This window comes from Gossypium hirsutum, chromosome A11, assembly GCF_007990345.1.
Source record: "Gossypium hirsutum isolate 1008001.06 chromosome A11, Gossypium_hirsutum_v2.1, whole genome shotgun sequence".
NCBI classification, from domain to species: Eukaryota; Viridiplantae; Streptophyta; class Magnoliopsida; order Malvales; family Malvaceae; genus Gossypium; species Gossypium hirsutum.
In genome coordinates this window covers 6,135,224-6,156,991 of record NC_053434.1, presented here as the reverse complement: position 1 = coordinate 6,156,991, position 21,768 = coordinate 6,135,224, and the positions used below count along the sequence as shown (strand labels likewise).

Below are 21,768 nucleotides of genomic sequence, written 5' to 3'. Positions count from 1 at the left end.
TTTTTCTTGTTGGAATGAGTCGAACATAAAGATTGACTCGCATGAATTTTCAGACAGAATTTTAAACTCAAATCAAATTTTTTTTTATTTCTTTCTTTTCTTTAAAGCGAACAAAAAAAAAAAAGAAAGACGAGTTTGGTTTCTTTGATTGGATCCGCTGCCTCTCAAAAACCAAATTGCAATTGCAAAGTCGAGTGCCCTTTCTCCGTTGGGTAAAGCTTTGTTATTTTCTTCTTTTGGTGTTACATTTTATCAACAACAAGAAGGCCGCCGGCCAGTGTTGAACCCATCGCCTGTAGATTCAGAAATCAATTGAATTCGATTCGATTAGATCAGATCGGATCTCCTAATACAAGCATAGACTTGATCCGCTGCTACGTTTCTCTTTCTCTACGTAGATGCTGGTGTATGATTCTTTTTCCTCTTTTTTTTTTTTGTATGACTTGAACAGATAAATATTAGCTATTCTAATTGTTAACCTGCGTTGCTATTCCTCCTATGATGCTGCATTTGTTGTCAATTATCTACTCTAGCTCTGCTCAAGTTCTCTACTTGCTGTTGGGTTTTCAGTTCTGCTTAAGGGGATCGAAATTATAAACTATGGGAGATTGGGTCATTGGAGCATTCATCAACCTCTTTGGCAGTATTGCCATCAACTTTGGGACAAACCTTCTTAAATTAGGTCATAATGAGGTATGAAGTTTGCTAAATTTTGTTTCTTTTCACCATCCCCAATCAATTACTTTTTAGATATATTTAGCATTCTTGACATGTTTGTCAAGTCATAAAATCATCCTTGTACTTTCTATACATGTTCATGTTGCTGCATTAGTTTTCAAAAGCAAAAAAAAAAAAAAAAAAAAAAAATAAGAACATACATAAAAACCCATATACTCAACTTTGGGTGTTACTAATAGGCTGAGCATTGCCAATGTGTTGTTTTCATATAAGGTTATGTCTGAATTTCATTGATCTTCTGGGTAAGTTGGTTCTTTACATCTAATGTAAAAGTCTTTCTGGTTTTTTTCCCCTTAGCATGTGATGGAACATCATCATATTTGAAAATCGACGTTTTGTTTCTATATCACATTTTTCAGTAATTTGTCCGTTTCTGGCATAGTGTGGCAGCTTTAATTTTCAATCTTATGACCTTTTTCTTTGTCTCATTGTATCTACTTAAATTCACAGAGGGAAAGACATTCCATGATGGATGGTGAAGGAATGGCTGGAAAGGTTCCATTAAAGCCTATCATATACTTCCAAACATGGAGAGTTGGTACTAAATTGAATAATTGGGTGTTTATTTATGATATATGTGGAGGAAGTTAATGTTAAAATGTAATTCTTCATCTGCAGGTATTCTATTTTTCATTATTGGAAATTGTCTAAACTTCATTTCCTTTGGTTATGCTGCTCAGGTTAGTACCCCCAGACATCCGATCTGAATAGGCTCAATTTTGGCAAAATTACGTATTAATTTTCCTCCTTAAGGAAGTTCTATGATTAAGAAGCTAAGTTTAATGCTTTTATCTTAAATGTTGTGGGCTTGATGCAAAGTTTTATCCTTGACCCCTTGTTATCGGTAAATAGCTTTAGGAAGCTGGACAATTGTTACTCCTTTACTTATTATTGTGGATACTTGTTTGTTTGGGATCCTGCTAAACAACTTGGTCAACTGTTTGTGGGTAAAGGAGGTTTGGGTTTGAAGTTGTTTTTTTTTTTTTTTTGGTTATTACCATTGTGCAAGGCTTTGTATTTTAGTAACTCTGCATTTTTTTCTCACATTTTCCTTACTTCTTACTCCTTGGCAGTCACTTCTTGCAGCCTTGGGATCTGTTCAGTTTATATCCAACATTGCATTTGCTTACTTCGTCTTAAACAAAATGGTCACTGTAAAGTATGTTTTAGCCTGCAGCAAGAGTTAAATTTTGATAACTAGAAATGAGCCTTACTTTTATTTCATGGAATATTGTGTCTGACTCTATTTCATTGGCATTGTGGTCACTTCCAGGGTACTAGCAGCCACTGCATTTATTGTTCTTGGAAATTTTTTTCTTGTCGCATTCGGCAACCATCAGTCTCCTGGTATCTGATCTCACTTGATTTTTAGACATGGCTGATTATTAGCTTTCGAGTCCTGGTTGCACCCCTTCCTCCTGACCATCAGCCAGTTGATGAAAAGGGGAAAAGGAAGACATACAACAATACATGGATATAAATGTATTGGGTCTCTCTCTCTCTATATATATATATGTATAATTGAAATTACTTATATATTCATTTATAAACATCGAGAGAGAGACAGACTTGTCTACATGCAGGCATGGAGGCTGAGCTTTGGTTTCACTGGTTCTAAAAGAAAATGCATGGTCGTTTTCTGTTTCCTTTTCAGTCTATACACCGGAACAGTTGGCGGAGAAATACAGCAATATAACATTCCTTCTTTACTGTCTGATTTTAATCTTAGTTGTTGCACTACATCACTATATCTACAGGTGAGATTTGAGAGTCAGCTGTTTTAGTAATGCTAATATTATCCTTCTTAATATTTGTTGAGCTGTTTGACATGCCTTAATATGCAAACTTTCAGGAGAGGGGAAATTGTCCTTTCTGTTTCTGGACAAGACCTTAGACCATATTGGAACATGCTGCTTCCTTTTTCATATGCTGTAGTTTCAGGCGCTGTAGGATCATGCTCAGTGTTATCTGCAAAATCTCTGTAAGTGGCTGTTTTAGATGTCATTTTTCAATTAAAACTTGCATTGAGATTAAATCTAATTTGAATTTCATATTATCCAGCTCTAACCTTCTAAGGTTGGCAATGTCCAATGGTTATCAGTTGCACAGCTGGTTCACATACTCCATGATACTTTTATTTCTAAGTACAGCTGGATTTTGGGTAAGAATCATGGCAGAATTTGTATTTTATGCTTCTTCTACAAGAGTGATTTTTTGAGACTTATACTGAGCTTTTTTACTGCAGATGGCAAGGCTAAATGAAGGGTTATCACTCTTTGATGCAATCCTTATTGTTCCCATGTTTCAAATTGCTTGGACCTTCTTCTCCATTTGTACAGGATTTATATATTTCCAGGAATATCAGGTCCTCTCTCTCTCTCTCTTGCGGGTGCATGCAACCCCTCCCCCCCTTCTCTCCCCTAGTTTCATATTATGTCAAGATTCTTGGTTCAAATCACCTCACTCCCTGCCTGCATGAATTAATTTTCACTGTAAAATATCTCCAGTGTAGCAACATCATTTGGCTGAACTTAATTATTTATATTGTAGTTGCTTTTTGCAGCAATTGCTTACCGAACAGCCTTATGTAATATTTGCTTTCAAATAAGTGGTTATCATTCATTAAAAAGAACTAAAGTGAAAATTGATGGCTTTTGCCATTTGTCATGTAGGAAGGCTGTAAAGTTAATCATGCAGTTAGTCTGAACAAGCCAGTATTCTTCAATTCTACTCTAGCCCCTCCCTTCTGGATAATGGAATTAGATGATCTCAAACGATGTTTTTTGTTTAACAAAACAGGTGTTTGATGCGCTGAGAACAACCATGTTCATACTAGGAATGGTGTCTGTGTTCGCAGGCATTTCTTTATTGGCACCTGATGAGCCAAGAGGTACTTAGATTGAGGAGTTATGTAATCTCTGTATAAAACATTTTTTAAGTTTTAAGCTTATTCTGACTTCCATTTTCTCCCCTTTAGGTGGTGAAGTGAAGGATGCTTCACATCCAACTTCTGTTTTGTCTTCCAGCAATTCAACTGAAACAGACAGGTAAAAAGCACATTTCTTGGTGTTGTCAATGACTTTGGTCCTTCGTTGATTGTATCAATGAGAGCTGATGAAATTTTGACACATGATTATTTTTTTGTTTATCACCATTGAGGTTATGAGCGTCTAAATGTACTAGCATAATTGTCTTTCACCCGCTGTTCTCATATTTCCTTGTAGGTTCATCTTCGAATCTGAAGATGCAGAAAATAAAGAGATGAAATCATTTACACAACGAATGGTGGTGAAGGTCACAGACATACTTGCCAAGGCAAAGGTACTGCAAATTGGATTTGGAGAATTATGATCTAACAAGATTACTTTAACACTAACTTATCTGATATTGGTAAATCCGTTTGCAGACAACTTGTTCGCTATCGCTAGGTTTTGGAGATGATTCTATCAACGCATCTGCGGTTCTTGTGATGCCTATGATGTCATCAAAGATAACAGGCTTTAGAGGAAGTGGGTTCGATCGGAGTAGGATATTCTCCTTGAGAAATTCAAGTTGGAGTAGGGTTGCAATGGATGAAGAGAGTGCAAAGATGTTAAATGGAGATGGGGTGCTCCCTCAAAGCCCCTGATATAGGGATAGTAAGAAACATTGATTTTGATTCTTTGTTCTTCACATACTTGATTTGTAGTAACACAAATAGCTTAGGATCGATTTGTTATTGTGCCGAGTAGCATATTCTTGCTCATAGAAACATTACACCGTCATATGTTTCTACATTGTATAGTCTTGCTTACCTTATTGAAAGGAAATACGAGTATGTAATGTAAATTAAGAAACATAAAAACATACTGCTGGACTGGACTATTCTGCCTTTGTTAGTACCACAAATTATTTTTCACATGTCAGATTTTCAGGACAATCTTTCTAAATAAAATAAATAAGGTTTTTTTTTTTTTTTTTTTTTTGTTCTTGTACTAAATTTTAGAGTTCTATCTTTTTATTTTACTTCCAGATAACTGGATTTTCTTCTTAATATTATGTTTAACTCTAAATTTCTAATATCAATTTCGTGGAATTAAGCTATATATAATATAAAACCAATTCTTTGGGAGTTACTAGGAGTAAATAGGGGTAAGAGTAGGGATAATTTAGGTGTCAAAAGTTAAGGGCAATTTAGATATTTTATAAAAGCAAATTAGTTATTTTAATTATTTGTGCTTTTGATCTCTTTTCAATTTGTTGGAAGTTGTCTTTGTAGTATTTCTTTGAATTAATTGTATTTTAAATATTAGTTTTTTTTAACAATTTAATTATTATATGAATTACTATTCCTTTAAATCTTGTATTAATACTTTAAATTAATTTTATTTTAATATTATTTTATATGTCTCTTATATATTTTTGTTTATATTTGATTTTTCTATAGTTAAATTTACTATGATACACATTACATTTCCAACTCCCTTTTTGAGTTTTTGAAATTTCAAATATTATAATTATTTTTAAGCTTATTGTTAATTTTTTAATTAATTATACTTTAATTGTTTTCTCCATCAATTATGTTTTAATTATATACATATACAAATTTAATAAAATAATTTAATATTTAACTTCTTCTTTTTTTAAAAAGATTGTGTTTTGGGTTTTATTTTAAAAAATTCCGCAAAAGTCCACTGTCCACTAATGGAAAGTATAAAAAAAAAACACTAAATAAAAGTTTTTGATTAAATCTTTAAGTATGGTATAGGTACCAAAATCAAATTTAAGCAATACTAATAACCCCCAAAATGAACAAGTAGGCGGTTTAAAGTGGATGGCATGCGGAGCTGTCGAGCGTTACAAGCGACCGCCGTTGTCAAAAGCAGCCTGCAGTTGAAGCTGAAGACATCAACTGAAGACACATGCATCTCCTTGATCAAGCAATGCCACACGCTCAAGTCTCTTAAAGCCCTTCATGCTTCCATTCTCAGATCCCTCCACCTCCATCTCCACTCCCTCACCAACCTCATCTCCCACTACGCTTCTCTTGGCTCCATTTCTTACGCCTACACTCTCTTTTCCCACTGCAACTCCTTCTCCAACGATGCCTTCCTTTGGAACGTCATGCTGCGTGGCCTCGTCGACAATGCCCACTACCATCGCACCTTCCTTCTTTATACCCGTATGCCTTATCTGCATATTGCGCCTGATAACTTCACCTTTCCCTTTCTTCTCAAAGCTTGCGCTTCTCTCCGCATTCTCAATTTGGGTTCTCAGCTTCATGCACATGCCTTCGTATACGGCTATTCCTCTCACGTCTTCGTTGCTAACTCCCTCATTTCCATGTATGCCAAATGCGGCCTTTTTCCTGTTTCCGAAAGAGTGTTCGATAAAATGCCCCAAAGAAGTATAGTGTCATGGAGCGCAATGATTGGAGCGTGCTTGCAGTGTGGTTTTCATGAGCAAGGGTTGTTGCTGTTTACCAGGATGTTGGATCAAGGAATTAAACCCAACAGGGCTTCTATTTTAAATGCCACAGCCTGCGTTCGGCGTGAGAACGCGGCTCATCATATGCATAGAGTCATCATGGATAATGTACTTGATAATGATCACTCCGTGCAAAATGCCACCATGCTTATGTTTGCTAGATGCGGAAGAATTGACCTTGCTAGAAGCTTATTTGATGGGTTCACATACAAGGATTTGGTTTGCTGGGCCTCAATGATCGACGCATATGCTCGGGCTGACTTGCCACTTGAAGCTTTGCTCCTCTTTAACCAAATGAGATTACAATGTGTCCTTCCCGATTCTATTACCCTTCTTGCCGTGATTCAAGCTTGTTCAATACTAGCTTCTTTGCACCTTGCACGAACCCTTCATGCCGTTATTATTCGTTGTTTCCTAGAGTGTCAATTAGAGTTAGATACTGCTGTCCTTGACCTTTACATGAAATGTGGCAGCTTAACGTATGCTAGAAAAGTTTTCGATAACATGAAAGGAAGGAATATCATCTCCTGGAGCACTATGTTATCCGGGTATGGTATGCACGGCCACGGTAAAGAAGCACTTCATCTCTTTGATCAAATGAAGGCCTTAATAAAGCCAGACCACGTCACATTCGTATCAATATTGTCAGCATGTAGTCATGCCGGTTTAATTAATGAAGGATGGGAGTGCTTCGATTCCATGGTAAGAGACTTTGGGGTAACACCAACGTCCGAACATTATGCATGTATGGTTGATCTATTGGGCAGAGCTGGGCAGTTGAACCAGGCCCTGGAGTTCATTGAAAAGATGCCTGTGAGACCAGAAGCTGGTGTCTGGGGGGCACTGCTTGGAGCTTGTAGAATTCATTCAAATGTAGAACTGGCAGAAATCGCTGCCAAATCGTTACTCAACTTGGATGCCGAAAATCCCGGAAGGTATGTTCTCTTGTCCAACATATATGCATCATTGGGAAAAAGAAGAGAAGCTTATAGGATTAGAAATTTAATGAAAAGCAGAGGTGTAAAGAAAAAGTCGGTTGGACTAGTATAGAGATTAAGGGCAAGATGTATACGTTCGTGGCCGGGGATAGAGCAAACCCTGAAATGGATCTAATCTATTCAGAGTTGGGTAAACTAATGGAGAGGATTAGACAAGAAGGGTATATACCAGATGTAAGCTTTGTATTGCATGATGTGGAGGGGGAGACAAAGGAGATGATGTTGTATGCACACAGTGAGAAGCTGGCCATCGTTTTTGGGCTGATAAAGTTGGGACATGAAAGTTCGATTAGAATAACAAAGAATTTGAGGGTGTGTGGTGATTGTCATACGGCTACAAAGTTCATTTCCAAGGTTACAGGAAGGGAAATTGTGGTGAGAGATTCCCAGAGGTTCCATCATTTTATGAATGGCACTTGTTCCTGTGGAGATTATTGGTGATTATGTTTTTGCTGTAATTTTTTTTTATTTTCAATTATTTAATTTTTTTTAAACAAATTTATTAGATTTAAAACCGAGTTAGAAAAATACATGTCTTTAGAAAATTTGTTATGCGCCCCTGGAAATATTGAGATAATCCTAAATAAGTTATTAAGATTATTTACTTGATCCATGCTAGGCTCAATATAAATTCAAAGGAAGAAACTTACATGTATATTTCTTTTGGGTGAATTCCACAAAAAGTCCCCAAACTTTAGGCTAAATTCTACATTGCTCAACTGAGTCCCCAACTGCAAAGTTTAGTATTAATGTGGCATTTCCTTCAACGGAACTACTAATGCAAGGATGACGGTTATACGAAATTTGCAAATTGAAGACTTATTGATACATTTTGAAGTTTGAAACCTATATAGAATTTGACCTAAAGTTTGTAGACCATTTGTGGAATTAACCCTTAATATATAATTGTTCTGGATTAGTTTAATTTATTTCTGGATATAAAAAAGTTTCATTTTAATTTTCAATTCCACTGATTTAATAAATTGATTTGATCTTAATTAAATAATTTTTCTATGCGATACAATAAAAAGTCAGTTGAACTCTTTGTCCGAATCACCATAAGGTCGGTTTTTGTGCCATATACGGTCGGTTTTCAGTGCCCGACTGATCGGTTCAGATTCCAACTACGTAGTTTGTTTTTTTTTCATAGGTCTAAAGCAAGACAGAAAAAAAAAGTCCTGAGTCCCCGTCCATAGTCAAAATACCTTGGATTGGGATTACGAATGAGTAGGAACGATAGTGAAACCTTATCTGGGGTTTTTTTTTATATTGCATAAAATAAAACTAATTTTATCCCAACTGAAGCATTGGTGGCATTCGCAAGTGTCAACGCAATGGCTAAAGAATTAGGAGAGGAAATAACTAAGAAGCCATTGATAATAGCAATGAAAGGGCATCCCGGCACTGGCAAATCCACTTTAGCCCATGCCTTAGCCTCAGCCCTCAAATTCCCTCTCGTCGACAAAGATGACATCCGCGACTCCACTTTTCCGCTCCATCAGCAACCACAAGGTTCCGACACCCTCCTCAACCACCTCTCCTACGAAGCTATCTGGCGAGTCGCCTCAACTCAGCTCCACCTCGGCATCAGCGTCATCATCGACTCTCCTCTCTCTCACAGAACCCATCTCGACCGTCTCATCAGCTTAGCGGCGTCGGCCGGAGCCCGCCTCCTGATTGTGGAGTGCCGGCCTTCGGACGAGGCTAAGTGGAGGGAGAGGCTTGAAGGGAGGGAAAAGAGTTGGCACAAGCCAAACTCTTGGGAGGAGCTTCAGGAGCTGATTAAGGGGTATGGCGGATGCACGGAGTACGATGTCGGAGATGTGCCCAAGATGGTGGTTGACACGACGGCGCCTAATCTAGGGTTGGAGGAGTTGGTTTCCAGTGTAGTGCGTTTCATTGCTTCTTCTTGAGGCAGATCAGTTGGATTGTACTGTGGGCGACCCAACCCCGATGTGCATAAAAACTTTATTACTACTAGAAAGACTTCATTTTAAAATGCTGTTTTGCGTTTTTGAAGCGTATACTCTCAATCAACTATAATTTTTTTTACTTTATTCATTAAAAATAAAAATTTTATAATTTAAATAGCTATGTGTTGAATTAATTTCTAAATGTAATACTCGGTTCAATCAGATCTAAATTGAAAGGTATTTTAACACTATTCACTATCTTGTCAGAAATAATCAAATAATTCAATTCATAATAAAATTACAATCATTTCCAAGCTTAAATCAAGCATATGAAACATTAAAATAATCTAGGAATAAATCTTGACTAAACTGAAAGTTTTACCATAATTTAGGTGAAAAAGTAAAAATAACAATCACACAGCCAGGTTGTGGGATCTTGAAGTATACGGTTTAAATATCATGACATGATTTAGCATACGGGATAATATATAATGAAGTGTATTTAATTTTAATCTTTGTTGGTGGGTGGGAGAGGGGAAGGAAAAGGGGACGATGGTGCGGGAAAGTGTTAAATAAATAAACAAAAATATTATCTAACTAATAATTTAGAGTTATTTTAGTATAATTTCAATAATGTTTTAGGGGTAAATTTTATATTTTATATTATTACCTAACTAATTAACTTTAATTTAAAATAATTTAATAAATTTATCTCAAAATTAATATATAATTAAATTAAATATAAATTTAAAATACTTAATTTATTTGAAATCAAATAATATATTTTATAAAAGAAATCTATATATATTTAATTTTATAATATTTCAAAATGTAATTAAATTTTCATTATTTTATCAAATAAAATAATAAGAGTATAATTAACTTTTTTGTTACTTTAAATTTATCTAATATATAAATTTCGAAAGGTCTATAAAATTTTTTTTCAAACTTGAGGAAGTAAATGAATATTCTTCGAACGATAAAAATAATCCTATTTTATATTAAACATGAAAAAAAAAATTAAATTTCTTTTCCTCTAAATCATAAATAATAACGTGCGTGATTGTTAATGAAATTTACATTATGTAAAGTCCATATTCTATGGTCGGAAAAATTGGTGCTACCAAAATCTATTAGAAGGTACAAATAATTTTAAAACGTTATAATTATTTATTTGATCCTATAATTTTAAAAAGAGTTATTTTAGTTATTTATTTAATTTTTTATTTTTTTAATTTTTAAATTTATATTTTTTTTATCAAATTATCTCAAAATAGATGGAAAAATTAAATTCTTTTAACATTGTTGATGTAGTATACGTATGGACTACCACGTAGATGTCACGTTGGCATTTAATTGATTTTTTAAATTTTTAAAAATTCAAAAAAATTTAAAATTGTTTTTTAATTAAAAATCATTAAAATTATTGTAAAAAGTAAAAGAATATAAAAAAATTAATATATTTAAAATTTTAAAAAATAATTAAATACTGACATGTCATTTAGGTGATAATCCAGGTGTATCAGCAAAGTTAATATACATTAACCTTTTCATATATTTTAATTAAATTAATAAAAAAAATATAATTTTTAAAAATTAAAAAAATAAAAAAAATAAATAAAAGACTAAAATAACTTTTTTATAAAATTAAAAGATAAAAAAAAAGTCATAATTCTTTTAGAATCCAACCAAATTACGCCATCTAAAACATATGTTATAGATATATTAAAAAGGTTGGTGTATCTCTGACCTTTTATATATAGACCAAATAAAATAATGATTTTAGAGTTTAATTAGTTAAGCTATTTAACAACAATAACTAACCGAATTAATATCACCAAACAATTTAAATGGAATTAAATAAACATTCATGAGTTTGCGTACGGAATCTCAATAGGTTAGCAATTAGCATAACAAACTACCCCAATCTAAGTACTTTTATATATTAGATTTTATTTTAATAATCTTATTATAATTGTTCATCATATCTGTTCTTTTTTATAGAATATTTATAACTACTCATATCCCCTCCGCAACTCATGGAAGGATAACGCGCTTCAGCACACTCAAACCCACGTCTTCCTACATTGGCAATAATATACATGCTAATCAAACTAAAACTCAATCGACTATATATTAGATTATTAAATACTTTCATATACACGTATTATATACTAGATTACATAACAAGTAAATAATTTATGAATATCTTTTATTAATTTCGAGACTTTTGCCTCAGCATCAATAGAATATTATGACACGTTGACAATTAACTTTGTCACAGCTCAAGCACGACATATCTAGAGTGATTGCAAGCACTTAATACGGTAAAGAAATTAGCCTCGAATGGTCCAAAGCGGTGAGCAAAAATCGATAAAAGAATCAAGCATTCATCAAACCAAAGAGGACGACAATAAAATCATCCCTAAAATTAATTGTAAAACTAAGATTAAATGCATAAGTAAGACTAGAAAACGTGCTACAATAGCAGACAAAAACTTTTAAAACTAAAGATTTATTAAATAATGGAAAAACAAACAAATATATATATAAAACTTAAGACAACACAGATCCAAATCAACACGTGAAATAATTTATTATTCTAAAATACTCTCAAAACAGAAACAGATTAAGAAGTTGGCGAAACGCTACTTACTTTTTAAGAAAAACTACTTGTGACAGGTAGAGTTTTAGCGAACGACAAACAATGTCATGAGAGAGGAAAAAAGACGAGCGATAGCCAACCTGAAGGTTGACATCTCCGTTAAGCAAAACAAAAAATAAGAAACAAATGACTTATTAATTTCGAGTTTAATTCGTAAACATTTAGTTTTAATTATTTTATTTAATTATATTATATGGAATAATAAAAGAAAGAATATTGTTCTAATAATAATAATTTTTAATAAATTTTCTGATGAAATTAACTGGACGAAGAGATCTATTACAGTATGCATTTCAATCAACACCATTCAAAAGGTGTACTTAGCATGGTGCTGTATCCAACTATGTATAGCATCCTAAGGAGGTAGGCATCACTAATGGCATCGATATATATTTGGTACCACTCCAAACACATTGCATATTCCACATGCAAATTTTATTTTCCTCTTAAAAGTGATTATTTATTTACTTTTATTTTTTAATTAATAGTAATTTTAGATTTTTTAAAATAATTTAAATATTTTTATCTAACTTTTAAGTTACAATCTTTAAGAGTTTATCTAAAGTAAAGAATTATTTAATTATTTACTATATATATATTATAAAACCAGCTTTTAAAGGAATCATTAGAGTAAATACTAGCTTTTTATTAAATAACCCAAAAAATTTAATCAAGTACCAAAATGACCCACGTTTTAATTAAACACCAAAATGACCTGAAATCTACAGTAAAGTTGGTGGAGTCAAATTATATATCATCACCAACTTACCACGTCAACAGGGAGCATAAAAAACTTAATTTTTGGTGGAGCTGTAACGTCCCCCTATCGAGACCATCGCCGGAGTCGAGCAGGGGACATTACAAAACTTATCTTAGCACTTAAACAGTTTTCGTAGTAAACTATCCATCTGCATCACGGTCGCTAAAAAAATCATATCTCGAGTTACAAAACTCAAAATCTAATTCCGTAAATTTTCCCTGAAACTAGACTCATATATCTACTTACTAATTTTTTTCTAGAATTTTTGGTCAGGCCAATTAGTACAGTTTATTAGAAAAAGTTTCCCCTGTTTCAGGGTTCGGCTACTCTGACCCTTGTGCACTACGAATCAAATTTCTTCCTGTACAGAAATCCAATGACTATGCAATTTGTTTCAATTAAAAATAGACTCAATAAGGAATCAATACAAATAAAGTTTGAGTCCTAATTCTTAATACACAATTTATGGTGAATTTCTAAAGTCAGAACAGGGAATCCAGAAATTGTTCTAACCCTGTTTCACCAAAACTAAATATCTCATAAAATACAACTATTTTACCTATTTTATTTCTTCATATAAAAATAGATTCATTAAGCTTCAATTACAAATTTTTCATTATCTAATTCACTTTATACTATTTTTGGTATATTTTCAAAGTTGGACTACCACTACTGTCCAAATCTGTTTTAGTATAAAATGTTGATAACTAAGTTTATAACATCTTCATTTCTTCTCTCTATAATATTACCAACACTTCCTCTTATTACTCTTCACTAGCATATCAAAACATACCATACTTAAGGTTTTGGTAACATTTACAAAACATACCAAAATATCACTTAACAAATTAGATACTTTCAAAATGACCAAAAGACATCCTAGGTACAATGCCACTTTCCAAAAAGATAGAAACTTCTCCAATTTGAGTTTGGGGATCGGCTTGTATGCTGAGTTCTTATACTTCGTACCTAGCCTGCGCACAGAAATAAACCGTACGCTGAGAATACTCTCAGTAGTATTTCTATAAACAATAGTTTAATCAACTTTAAAACATGGTAATTCAAACACATTATTGCTATTATTCAATATCAATCAGTACTTTAATAACATTTACTTTATTTACCCTTATAACATAACTCGGACACTGACGGATACACGGATCCAACCCACACTCCGGGATAAGCACATAGTGCTTCATCGGAATAAATCTGGAACTTTAACATTATAGTACACAAAGTACTTCATCGGAACAAATCCGAAACTTTAACAGTAGTCGGCACATAGTGTCTCATCGACTCAATGTCGGAATATCCCAATACTTCCAATTCCTATGACATGTCAACTATATCCGACTAGCCCGACACTGTTAATAGGGTATTCAAAATCACATTCATTTCAATATGGTAAAAATACTTACCTCATTCACATTTTCATACAATATAAATATCAAATATAGCAATAACGATTAAGCTCGGTTTATAGAAATACAAACCACTATTTATCGAATTTAATTGATATCTTCGTTCACTTTCTCTTTTCCCTTCTTTGATGACGTATCCGGTGCTACATTTGCTACTAACAATCATACAATTAAAAATCATCAATATATTAATTCGTAAAACACATTTTCACTTTCTACCAAACTTTTACAAAAATTTCAATTTCATCATTTTTCCATTACTAATCTTTTTTTCTTTAACTTAAGCTTCATATTCTCTTTTAATCAACTCATTAACAATTTGTAACTCATAAAATTCATTATAAAACATAAATTTGAGCTCTATTCAACTTAGTCCCTATTTAAACCTAACTTAGAAATTCCTTTAACTAATCACTTCTAACTTCAATTCTATCAATTTAACCCATAAAACCTCAATTTATTCAACTAAATCAATATCTAAAAATTCTCTATTTTTCTTCATTTTAACCTCATACATGTAGAACTTTGAATTAGGCATCCATAAACATAAAATCATAAGAAAATGAGCTAAAACAACTTACCAATCAAACTTTAGGGCCTTAATCCTCAAATTTCCTTTTTTTATTCTTTCTTTGTTTCTTCTTTCTTTCACGTTTGCTCTCTGTTAGTCTTTCCATCTTCTTTTTCTATTTTATCAATTTTACTTATTATACTATTATTAACCTATAATAAATATAAAACTAACATGTGTAATAGCTATAACATAAAATATCTTATAGCTATTAGACATATATACCAACTATTACACACGTTATTCAATATTAACACACACATGACACTTAGGGTCTAATTACTAGATTAATCTCTTTTACTTTTTTAATCTAAATTAAACTTTTATTCCTTATCCAATTTAACCCTTTAAACTAAATTCAAGCTACTTCACTTAATTAAACACTAAATAACCATTCAACTATAATTCATAAATATTTCTAATAAATATTCATGAATAAATTCCACGGAAACAGTACTCAAGAATCAATTTCCGATACCGTAACTTTCGGTTCATTACAATTCTCTCCCCCTTAATAAATTTTGTCCTCGAAATTTACCTGAAAAGAGATGGGGGTATTGAGATCTCATCGTTTCTTCCATTTCCCACGTAGCTTCTTCAACACTGTGACTTCGCCATAGCACTTTTACTAAAGGAATACATTTATTACGTAATTCTTTTACCTCTCATGCTAGAATCTCAACTGGTTCTTCTTCATATGATAAGTCAGGTCAAATCTCTACATCTCGGTCGTAATAACATGTGAAGGATCCGATCGATATCTTCTTAGCATAGAAATATGGAAAACATCGTGCATTTTCTGTAGTTCAGGAGGTAAGGCCAATCGATATGCTACTGGTCCAATTCTCTCAATAACTTCGTAAGGCCCAATAAAACGAGACTTAATTTTCCTTTTTGACCAAATCTTAGAATTTTCTTCCAAGGTGAAACCTTTAAAATACTTTATCCCCGACTGAGTATTCAATATCCCGTCATTTCAAATCTGTATACGATTTTTGTCTATCAAAAGTAATTTTCAATCTTTCCCGAATTTTCTTAACTGTACTTTCCGTTTCTTGAACCAATTCAGGTCCAATCATCTTCTTCTCATTCAGTTCTGTCCAACATACGGGTGATCGGCATCTTCGTCCATACAAAGCCTCATACGGTGCCATCTGTATACTTGACTGGAAACTATTATTATACACAAATTCGACTAATGACAAATAATATTCCCAGTTAGACTCAAAATCAATCATACAGGCTAGAAGCATATCTTCTAAAATTTGTATTACCCGTTCAGATTGACCATTAGTCTGTGGATGAAAAGCTGTACTAAAGTGAAATCGAGTACCGAAAGATTCATGTAATTGCTTCCAAAACCTTGACGTAAACCTTGGATCTCTGTCAGAAATTATTGATTTTGGAATACCATGTAATCTAATGATTTCCCGAACATAAACCTCAGCAAGTTTCTTTAACGACCAATCGGTTCTCACAGCTAAGAAATGAGCTGACTTCGTAAGTCGATCAACTATTACCCAAATAGCATTCTTTTTACTTATAGACGTCCGTAATCCTGTCATAAGTCCATCGTTATTCGGTCCCATTTCCATTCGGGAATATTGATGGGTTGAAGTAATCCCGATGGAACTTGATGTTCTTCCTTCACTCGTTGACAAGTCAAACACTTTGCCACATATTCAGTTATATCATTTTTCATTCCCAACCACCAATACAATTCACGCAAATCACGATACATTTTCATACCTCCAGGATGAAATGCAAATGGACTATTATGAGCTTCTCGAAGAATTAACTCTTTCAACTCAGAATTATTCGGAATGCATCGATTCTGAAATCTTAGACAGCCATTTCCATCAATGCTAAATTTTCCGTTGTACCATTCCGAATCATCTCTCTTTTCTTTAACAACTTATCATCTTCTAACTGTGCTGATCTGATTCGATCAAACATTATTGGCTTTATTCTTAATTCAGTCAAAAGGCTCCATCTTCAGTGATACTAAGTTGTGCAAACATTGCTCGTAATTCAATCGCAGCTTGCGTCGGTACTACATTAGCCTTCCCTGGATGATAGTCTATGACACAATCATAGTCTTTTAGAAGCTCTATCCAACGCCTTTGTCTCAGATTCAATTCTTTTTGCGAAAGCAGATACTTCAAACTTTTATGTTCCGTTTAGTACTTTTCACCATAAGATAGTGCCTCCAAATTTTCAAGGCAAAATTACAGCTGCTAATTCTAATCATGAGTTGGATAGTTACGTTCATGTGGTTTCAGTTGCCGTAAAGCATAAGCAATGACTTTCCCGTTCTGCATCAGTACACATCCCAGTCCACTCAATGAAGCATCACTGTACACTACAAAATCCCTTTCTGATTCTGGTAAAGTCAACACCGGTGCCTCTGTTAACATTCGTTTTAATGCTTCAAACTTTTCTGACATTGCTCGTTCCAAACAAATGGAATATTCTTCTGTAGTAGCTTGTCATTGGTAAGGCTATCTTTGAAAATCCGTTGACGAATCTTCGATAGTAACCAGCCAATCCGAGAAAACTTCGTACCTCTGATACATCCTTAGGAACTTTCCACTGAATAACTGCTTCAATCTTCTTTAGATCCACTCTAATTCCAACCGCTGATACGACATGACCAAGAAACACAACTTCTGATAACCAGAATTCACACTTGCTCAATTTTCCGTACAATTGCTTTTCTCGTAGTATTTGCAAAACAATCTGGAGATATTGCTCATGATCTTTTTCTGACTTGGAATACACCAAAATATCGTCGATAAAAAACTACTACGAACTGATCCAAGTATGGCTGAAAAATTCGATTCATAAGATCCATAAAAGCAGCATGGGCATTTGTCAGTCCAAATGGCATCACTAAAAATTTATAATGCCCATACCTCGTACGGAATGCCGTATTCAATATGTCGCACTCTTTTACTTTCAACTGATAGTATCCCGACCTCAGATCAATATTTGAAAATACGGAATCTCCTTTCAGTTGATCAAACAAATCATCTATTCGGGGAAGTGAATACTTGTTCTTGACAGTCACTTTGTTGAGTTGTCGATAATCAATGCACAACCGCATCGACCCATCTTTCTTCTTAACAAAATAACATTGGAGCTCCCCATGGTGATGTACTAGGTCGTATAAAACCTCTGTCCAATAAGTCTTGCAACTGTACTTTTAATTCCTTTAGCTCAGTAGGTGCCATACGGTACAGAGGTATCGATACCGGATCTGTACCTGGGTAGACTTCAATCACAAATTCTACCTCTCGATCAGGGGTAATCCAGGTAATTCCTCAGGGAATACATCAGAAAATTCACATACAGTCTGAATTTTACTACACTGACTTTCAACTGAATCCGAATTAATCACATATGCTAAGAAAGCATTACAACCTCGATGAAGAAGCTTGCTAGCTTTAATGGCCGAAACAATACGAATTGATCCACTAGTCCGAATACCATTTACTTCAATTCTATTTTCACTTTCATTCTGAACAATAAACTTCTTCTTATAACAGTCTAAAATCACTCCATGTTCTGATAACCAGTCCATTCCCAAAATAACATCAAAGTCGCCAAATGGAATAATCAACAGATCAACAGGAATATTCTATCTTGAATCATTAACGAACATCTTCGACATATATGGTTCACTAAGTAGTTTGTCCCAGTGGACTAGACACTTCTATCATAACTTTAGACAATTCAGACTCTAATTTTTTTGTTTCAACTACTTTCGTATTAACATATGAATGTGATGACCCAAGGTCTATTAAAGCATAAACGGGTGCTGAATTCAATAAGAATATATCTGTCACCGCATCGTGAGCATCTTTCTCTTCTCGAGTCCTCACAACATACGCTCGAGCTGGAGCTCTAGCTTCAGATTGTTGTGTAGCACTCTCACTAGTTCTTCTAGTACCACCTCTAGCAAACGAACTACTTCGGCCTGATCCCCGCCTCTGGAAGCAAATTTAGATCTTTGCACTACTGTCGGTGTTGTTCCAGATATCTTGGGCAATCTTTATAAAGTGATCGGTAGCTCCACAACGGAAACAACCTCCAGTCAACTTTCTACACTCCTCTTTGTGTCGGTTTCCACAATGCTCACATATTGGAATTTTAGTATTCTGAACTGGACTTCGGATACTGCCAGTAGACACAGTAGTCTGTCTTTTTCGACCTCGATCACTCCTTTCTGATCGAGGACTAAATCTCCAATTACCTCATGATTCCTTTGACCGCTTAAGCTGCAGACTTGAACTAACCATTCCGGACGTTTTTCAGTCAAACGAGCAACTTCAGACTTTTATCCCTTCCGAGAATTTGTTCAATCATCTTAGTTCTTTCCATTAAATCTGCAAACTCAGTGATTCTAAGAGGCATCAACTGTAGTCCAAATTCATCACGTAATCCTCTTAAAAATCTTTTACATCGGTCGGCTTCAGTCGGTACAAACTCAGTGGCATATCTACTTAATCTCAGAAATTCTCATTCATAATCCACTATGAGCATCTCACATTGTTTCAGTGTTAAGAACTCTTGTCTTTTGTCCTCTATGTACATTTCTCCCAAATACTTCTTTTGAAACTCTTTTTGAAAGAAGTCCCAACTTATCTGCTCCTCAAGTACATTCTGAATCACTGATTCCCACCATACGAAGCTTCATCTTGCAGTAATGAGACAACACACACTAAGCTTTCTTGTGGTGTACATTCAAGTTGCTTCAGAACTCTCTTTGTAGTCTTTAACCAATTTTCAGAATAGTCGAATCAATTCCCTTCTCATCCAAAAATTCTGTAGCTCCATATTTTCTCAATTATTTAATTGGAGCTCTTCGGGTAATAGGATAGAGGACGTAGCAGGCATAGTTCTTACCGCTTTTTGAAGGGCATCGGCGATTATTCTAAAGACTTCAGTATCATCACTTCCACATTCGGTGATTTCCTACTGGATTCACACTTGGAGTTGCAGACTCGATTCATTCACATTATACGGTTCATCTCCTCACTATACATCTCTTGATCAGTATCCTCAATGCTTTATCAGACATTCTTAATGCTATAAAACAAAATATTCAATAACATATAGCATCCATCCCAACTCAATTTGACTCAGTAATGGCATGTACCTCTAGATTCACATTGACATTCGATTTAGTCCTATAACCGACTAAACCTAATTAGCTCTGATACCAATCAAGCTTGTAACGTCCCCCTACCCGAGACCGTCGCCGGAGTCGGCAGGAGACATTACAAATTATCTTAGCACTTAAACAATTTCGTAGTAAACTATCTATCTGCGTCACAGTCGCTAAAATATCATATCTCGAGTTACGAAACTCAATATATTCCGTAATTTTCCCTGAACTAGACTCATATGTATACTTACTAATTTTTCTAGAATTTTTGTCAGGCCAATTAGTACAGTTATTAGAAAATTCTCCCTATTTAGGTTAGACTACTCTGACCCTTGTGCACGAATCAATTTCTTCCTGTACAGAAATCCAATGACTATGAAATTTGTTTCAATTAAAATGGACTCAATAAGGAATCCATACAAATAAGTTTGAGTCCTAATTCTTAATACACAATTTATGGTGTTTCTAAAGTCAGAAGGAAATCCAGAATTTTCTACCCTGTTTCACCAAACGTAAATATCTCATTAAATACAACTCTTTTACCTATTTATTTCTTCCATATAAAAATAGATTCATTAAGCTTCAATTACAAATTTATTCATTATCTAATTCACTTATACTATTTTTGGTATATTTCAAAGTTGGACTACTGCTACTGTCCAAATCTGTTTTAGTATAAAATGTTGATAACTAAGTTTAACATCTTCATTTCTTCTCTCTACAATATTTACCAACACTTCCTCTTATTATCTCACTAACATATCAAAACATACCATACTTAAGGTTTGGTAACTTTACAAAACATACAAAATTCACTTAACAACTTAGATGCTTTCAAAATGACCAAAAGACATCCTAGGTACAATGCCATTTTCCAAAAGATAGAAACTTCACCAATTTGAGTTTGGGGATCGGCTTGTATGCTGAGTTCTTATACTTTCGTACCTAGCCTGCGCACGGAAATAAATCGTACGCTGAGAATACTCTCAGTGGTATTTCTATAAACAATAGCTTAATCAACTTTAAACATGGTAATTCAACACATTATTGCTATTATTCAATATCAATCATACTTTAATAACCTTTACTTTATTTACCCTATAACATAACTCGGACACTGACGGATACACGAATCCAACCCAACTCCGGATAGCAATAGTGCTTCATCGGAATAATCGGAACTTAACATTATAGTACACAAAGTACTTCATCGGAACAAATCCGAAACTTTAACAATAGTCGACACATAGTGTCTCATTGACTCAATGTCGGAATATCCCAATATTCCATTCCTATGAATGTCAACTATATCCGACTAGCCCGACACTGTTAATAGGGTTATTCAAATCACATTATTTCAATATGGTAAAATACTTACCTTCATTTCAACAATAAATAAATTGCATAAGATTAATTGGTATAAAATACAATTATTTATCGAATTTAATCATATCTTCGTCACTTTCCTTTCCCTTTTGATACGTATCCGCTACTTTTTACTAACATTAAAATTAAAATCATCAAATTAATTCATAAACATTCACTTTACAAATTTTACAAAATTCATTTTTTTTCCATACTAATCTTTTTTATAACTGATATTCCTTTAATCAACTTTTATTCTACTATACAACATAAACATAAACTCTATCAATTTTCTATAACTAATTAGAAATTCCTATACTTTAACTTCATCATCAATTTCATAAAACTCAATTTATTACTAATCATATTAAAATCTTATTTTCTTATTTTATTCATGTAATTTGATAGCATCCTCAAAAATCATAAGAAATGAGCAAAAAATTCCAATCAACTTTAGGCTATCCAATTCTTTTTTTTTTTTTTTTTTTCTTCTTCTTTCATTTTTTGTTTTCTTTTCTTTTTATTTTATCATTATCTATATTATTATAACTATAAAAATATAAACTAATGGTAATATTACATAATATATCTATACTATTATATATATACAACCTACGTATTTCTATACACACATGCATTAGGGTCATTACTAGAATCATTTATTCATTAATCTATGAATGCTTTTATTCCTATGCAATTTA

At 33.6% G+C, this 21,768-nt stretch overlaps 3 protein-coding genes across 3 annotated transcripts; all 3 read left to right on the top strand.

The window, feature by feature from the left end:
- LOC121203549 (probable magnesium transporter NIPA8) lies at positions 1–4,636 on the top strand. Its single transcript, XM_041080799.1, has 14 exons — positions 1–406; positions 571–693; positions 1,189–1,276; positions 1,357–1,418; positions 1,812–1,897; positions 2,012–2,085; positions 2,393–2,495; positions 2,591–2,719; positions 2,800–2,899; positions 2,984–3,103; positions 3,538–3,628; positions 3,716–3,785; positions 3,963–4,059; positions 4,145–4,636. Exons 2-14 carry the CDS (start codon positions 601–603, stop codon positions 4,364–4,366), a joined length of 1,335 nt encoding a protein of 444 aa, XP_040936733.1. The 5' UTR covers positions 1–406; positions 571–600; the 3' UTR covers positions 4,367–4,636.
- A 1,424-nt stretch (positions 4,637–6,060) lies between these two features.
- On the top strand, positions 6,061–7,643 carry LOC107923536 (pentatricopeptide repeat-containing protein At1g11290, chloroplastic). The gene is made up of 2 exons (XM_041081728.1): positions 6,061–7,139; positions 7,250–7,643. The coding sequence occupies exons 1-2, from the start codon at positions 6,061–6,063 to the stop codon at positions 7,641–7,643; spliced, it is 1,473 nt and encodes a 490-aa protein (XP_040937662.1).
- Positions 7,644–8,536: 893 nt separating this feature from the next.
- Positions 8,537–9,115, top strand: LOC107923125 (uncharacterized). Its single transcript, XM_041081727.1, has one exon. It carries the CDS (start codon positions 8,537–8,539, stop codon positions 9,113–9,115), a length of 579 nt encoding a protein of 192 aa, XP_040937661.1.
- The last annotated feature ends 12,653 nt before the right edge of the window (positions 9,116–21,768 follow it).

Excerpts from the sequence above, each read along its gene's own strand:
- LOC107923125 (XM_041081727.1), top strand. The coding sequence starts at position 8,537 with ATGGCTAAAGAATTAGGAGAGGAAATAACTAAGAAGCCATTGATAATA.
- LOC107923536 (XM_041081728.1), top strand. The coding sequence starts at position 6,061 with ATGTATGCCAAATGCGGCCTTTTTCCTGTTTCCGAAAGAGTGTTCGAT. Across the intron at positions 7,140-7,249 it reads GATGCCGAAAATCCCGGAAG|TATAGAGATTAAGGGCAAGA; the intron begins GTATGTTCTCTT and ends CGGTTGGACTAG.
- LOC121203549 (XM_041080799.1), top strand. The coding sequence starts at position 601 with ATGGGAGATTGGGTCATTGGAGCATTCATCAACCTCTTTGGCAGTATT. Across the intron at positions 1,898-2,011 it reads AACAAAATGGTCACTGTAAA|GGTACTAGCAGCCACTGCAT; the intron begins GTATGTTTTAGC and ends GGTCACTTCCAG. Across the intron at positions 4,060-4,144 it reads ACATACTTGCCAAGGCAAAG|ACAACTTGTTCGCTATCGCT; the intron begins GTACTGCAAATT and ends ATCCGTTTGCAG.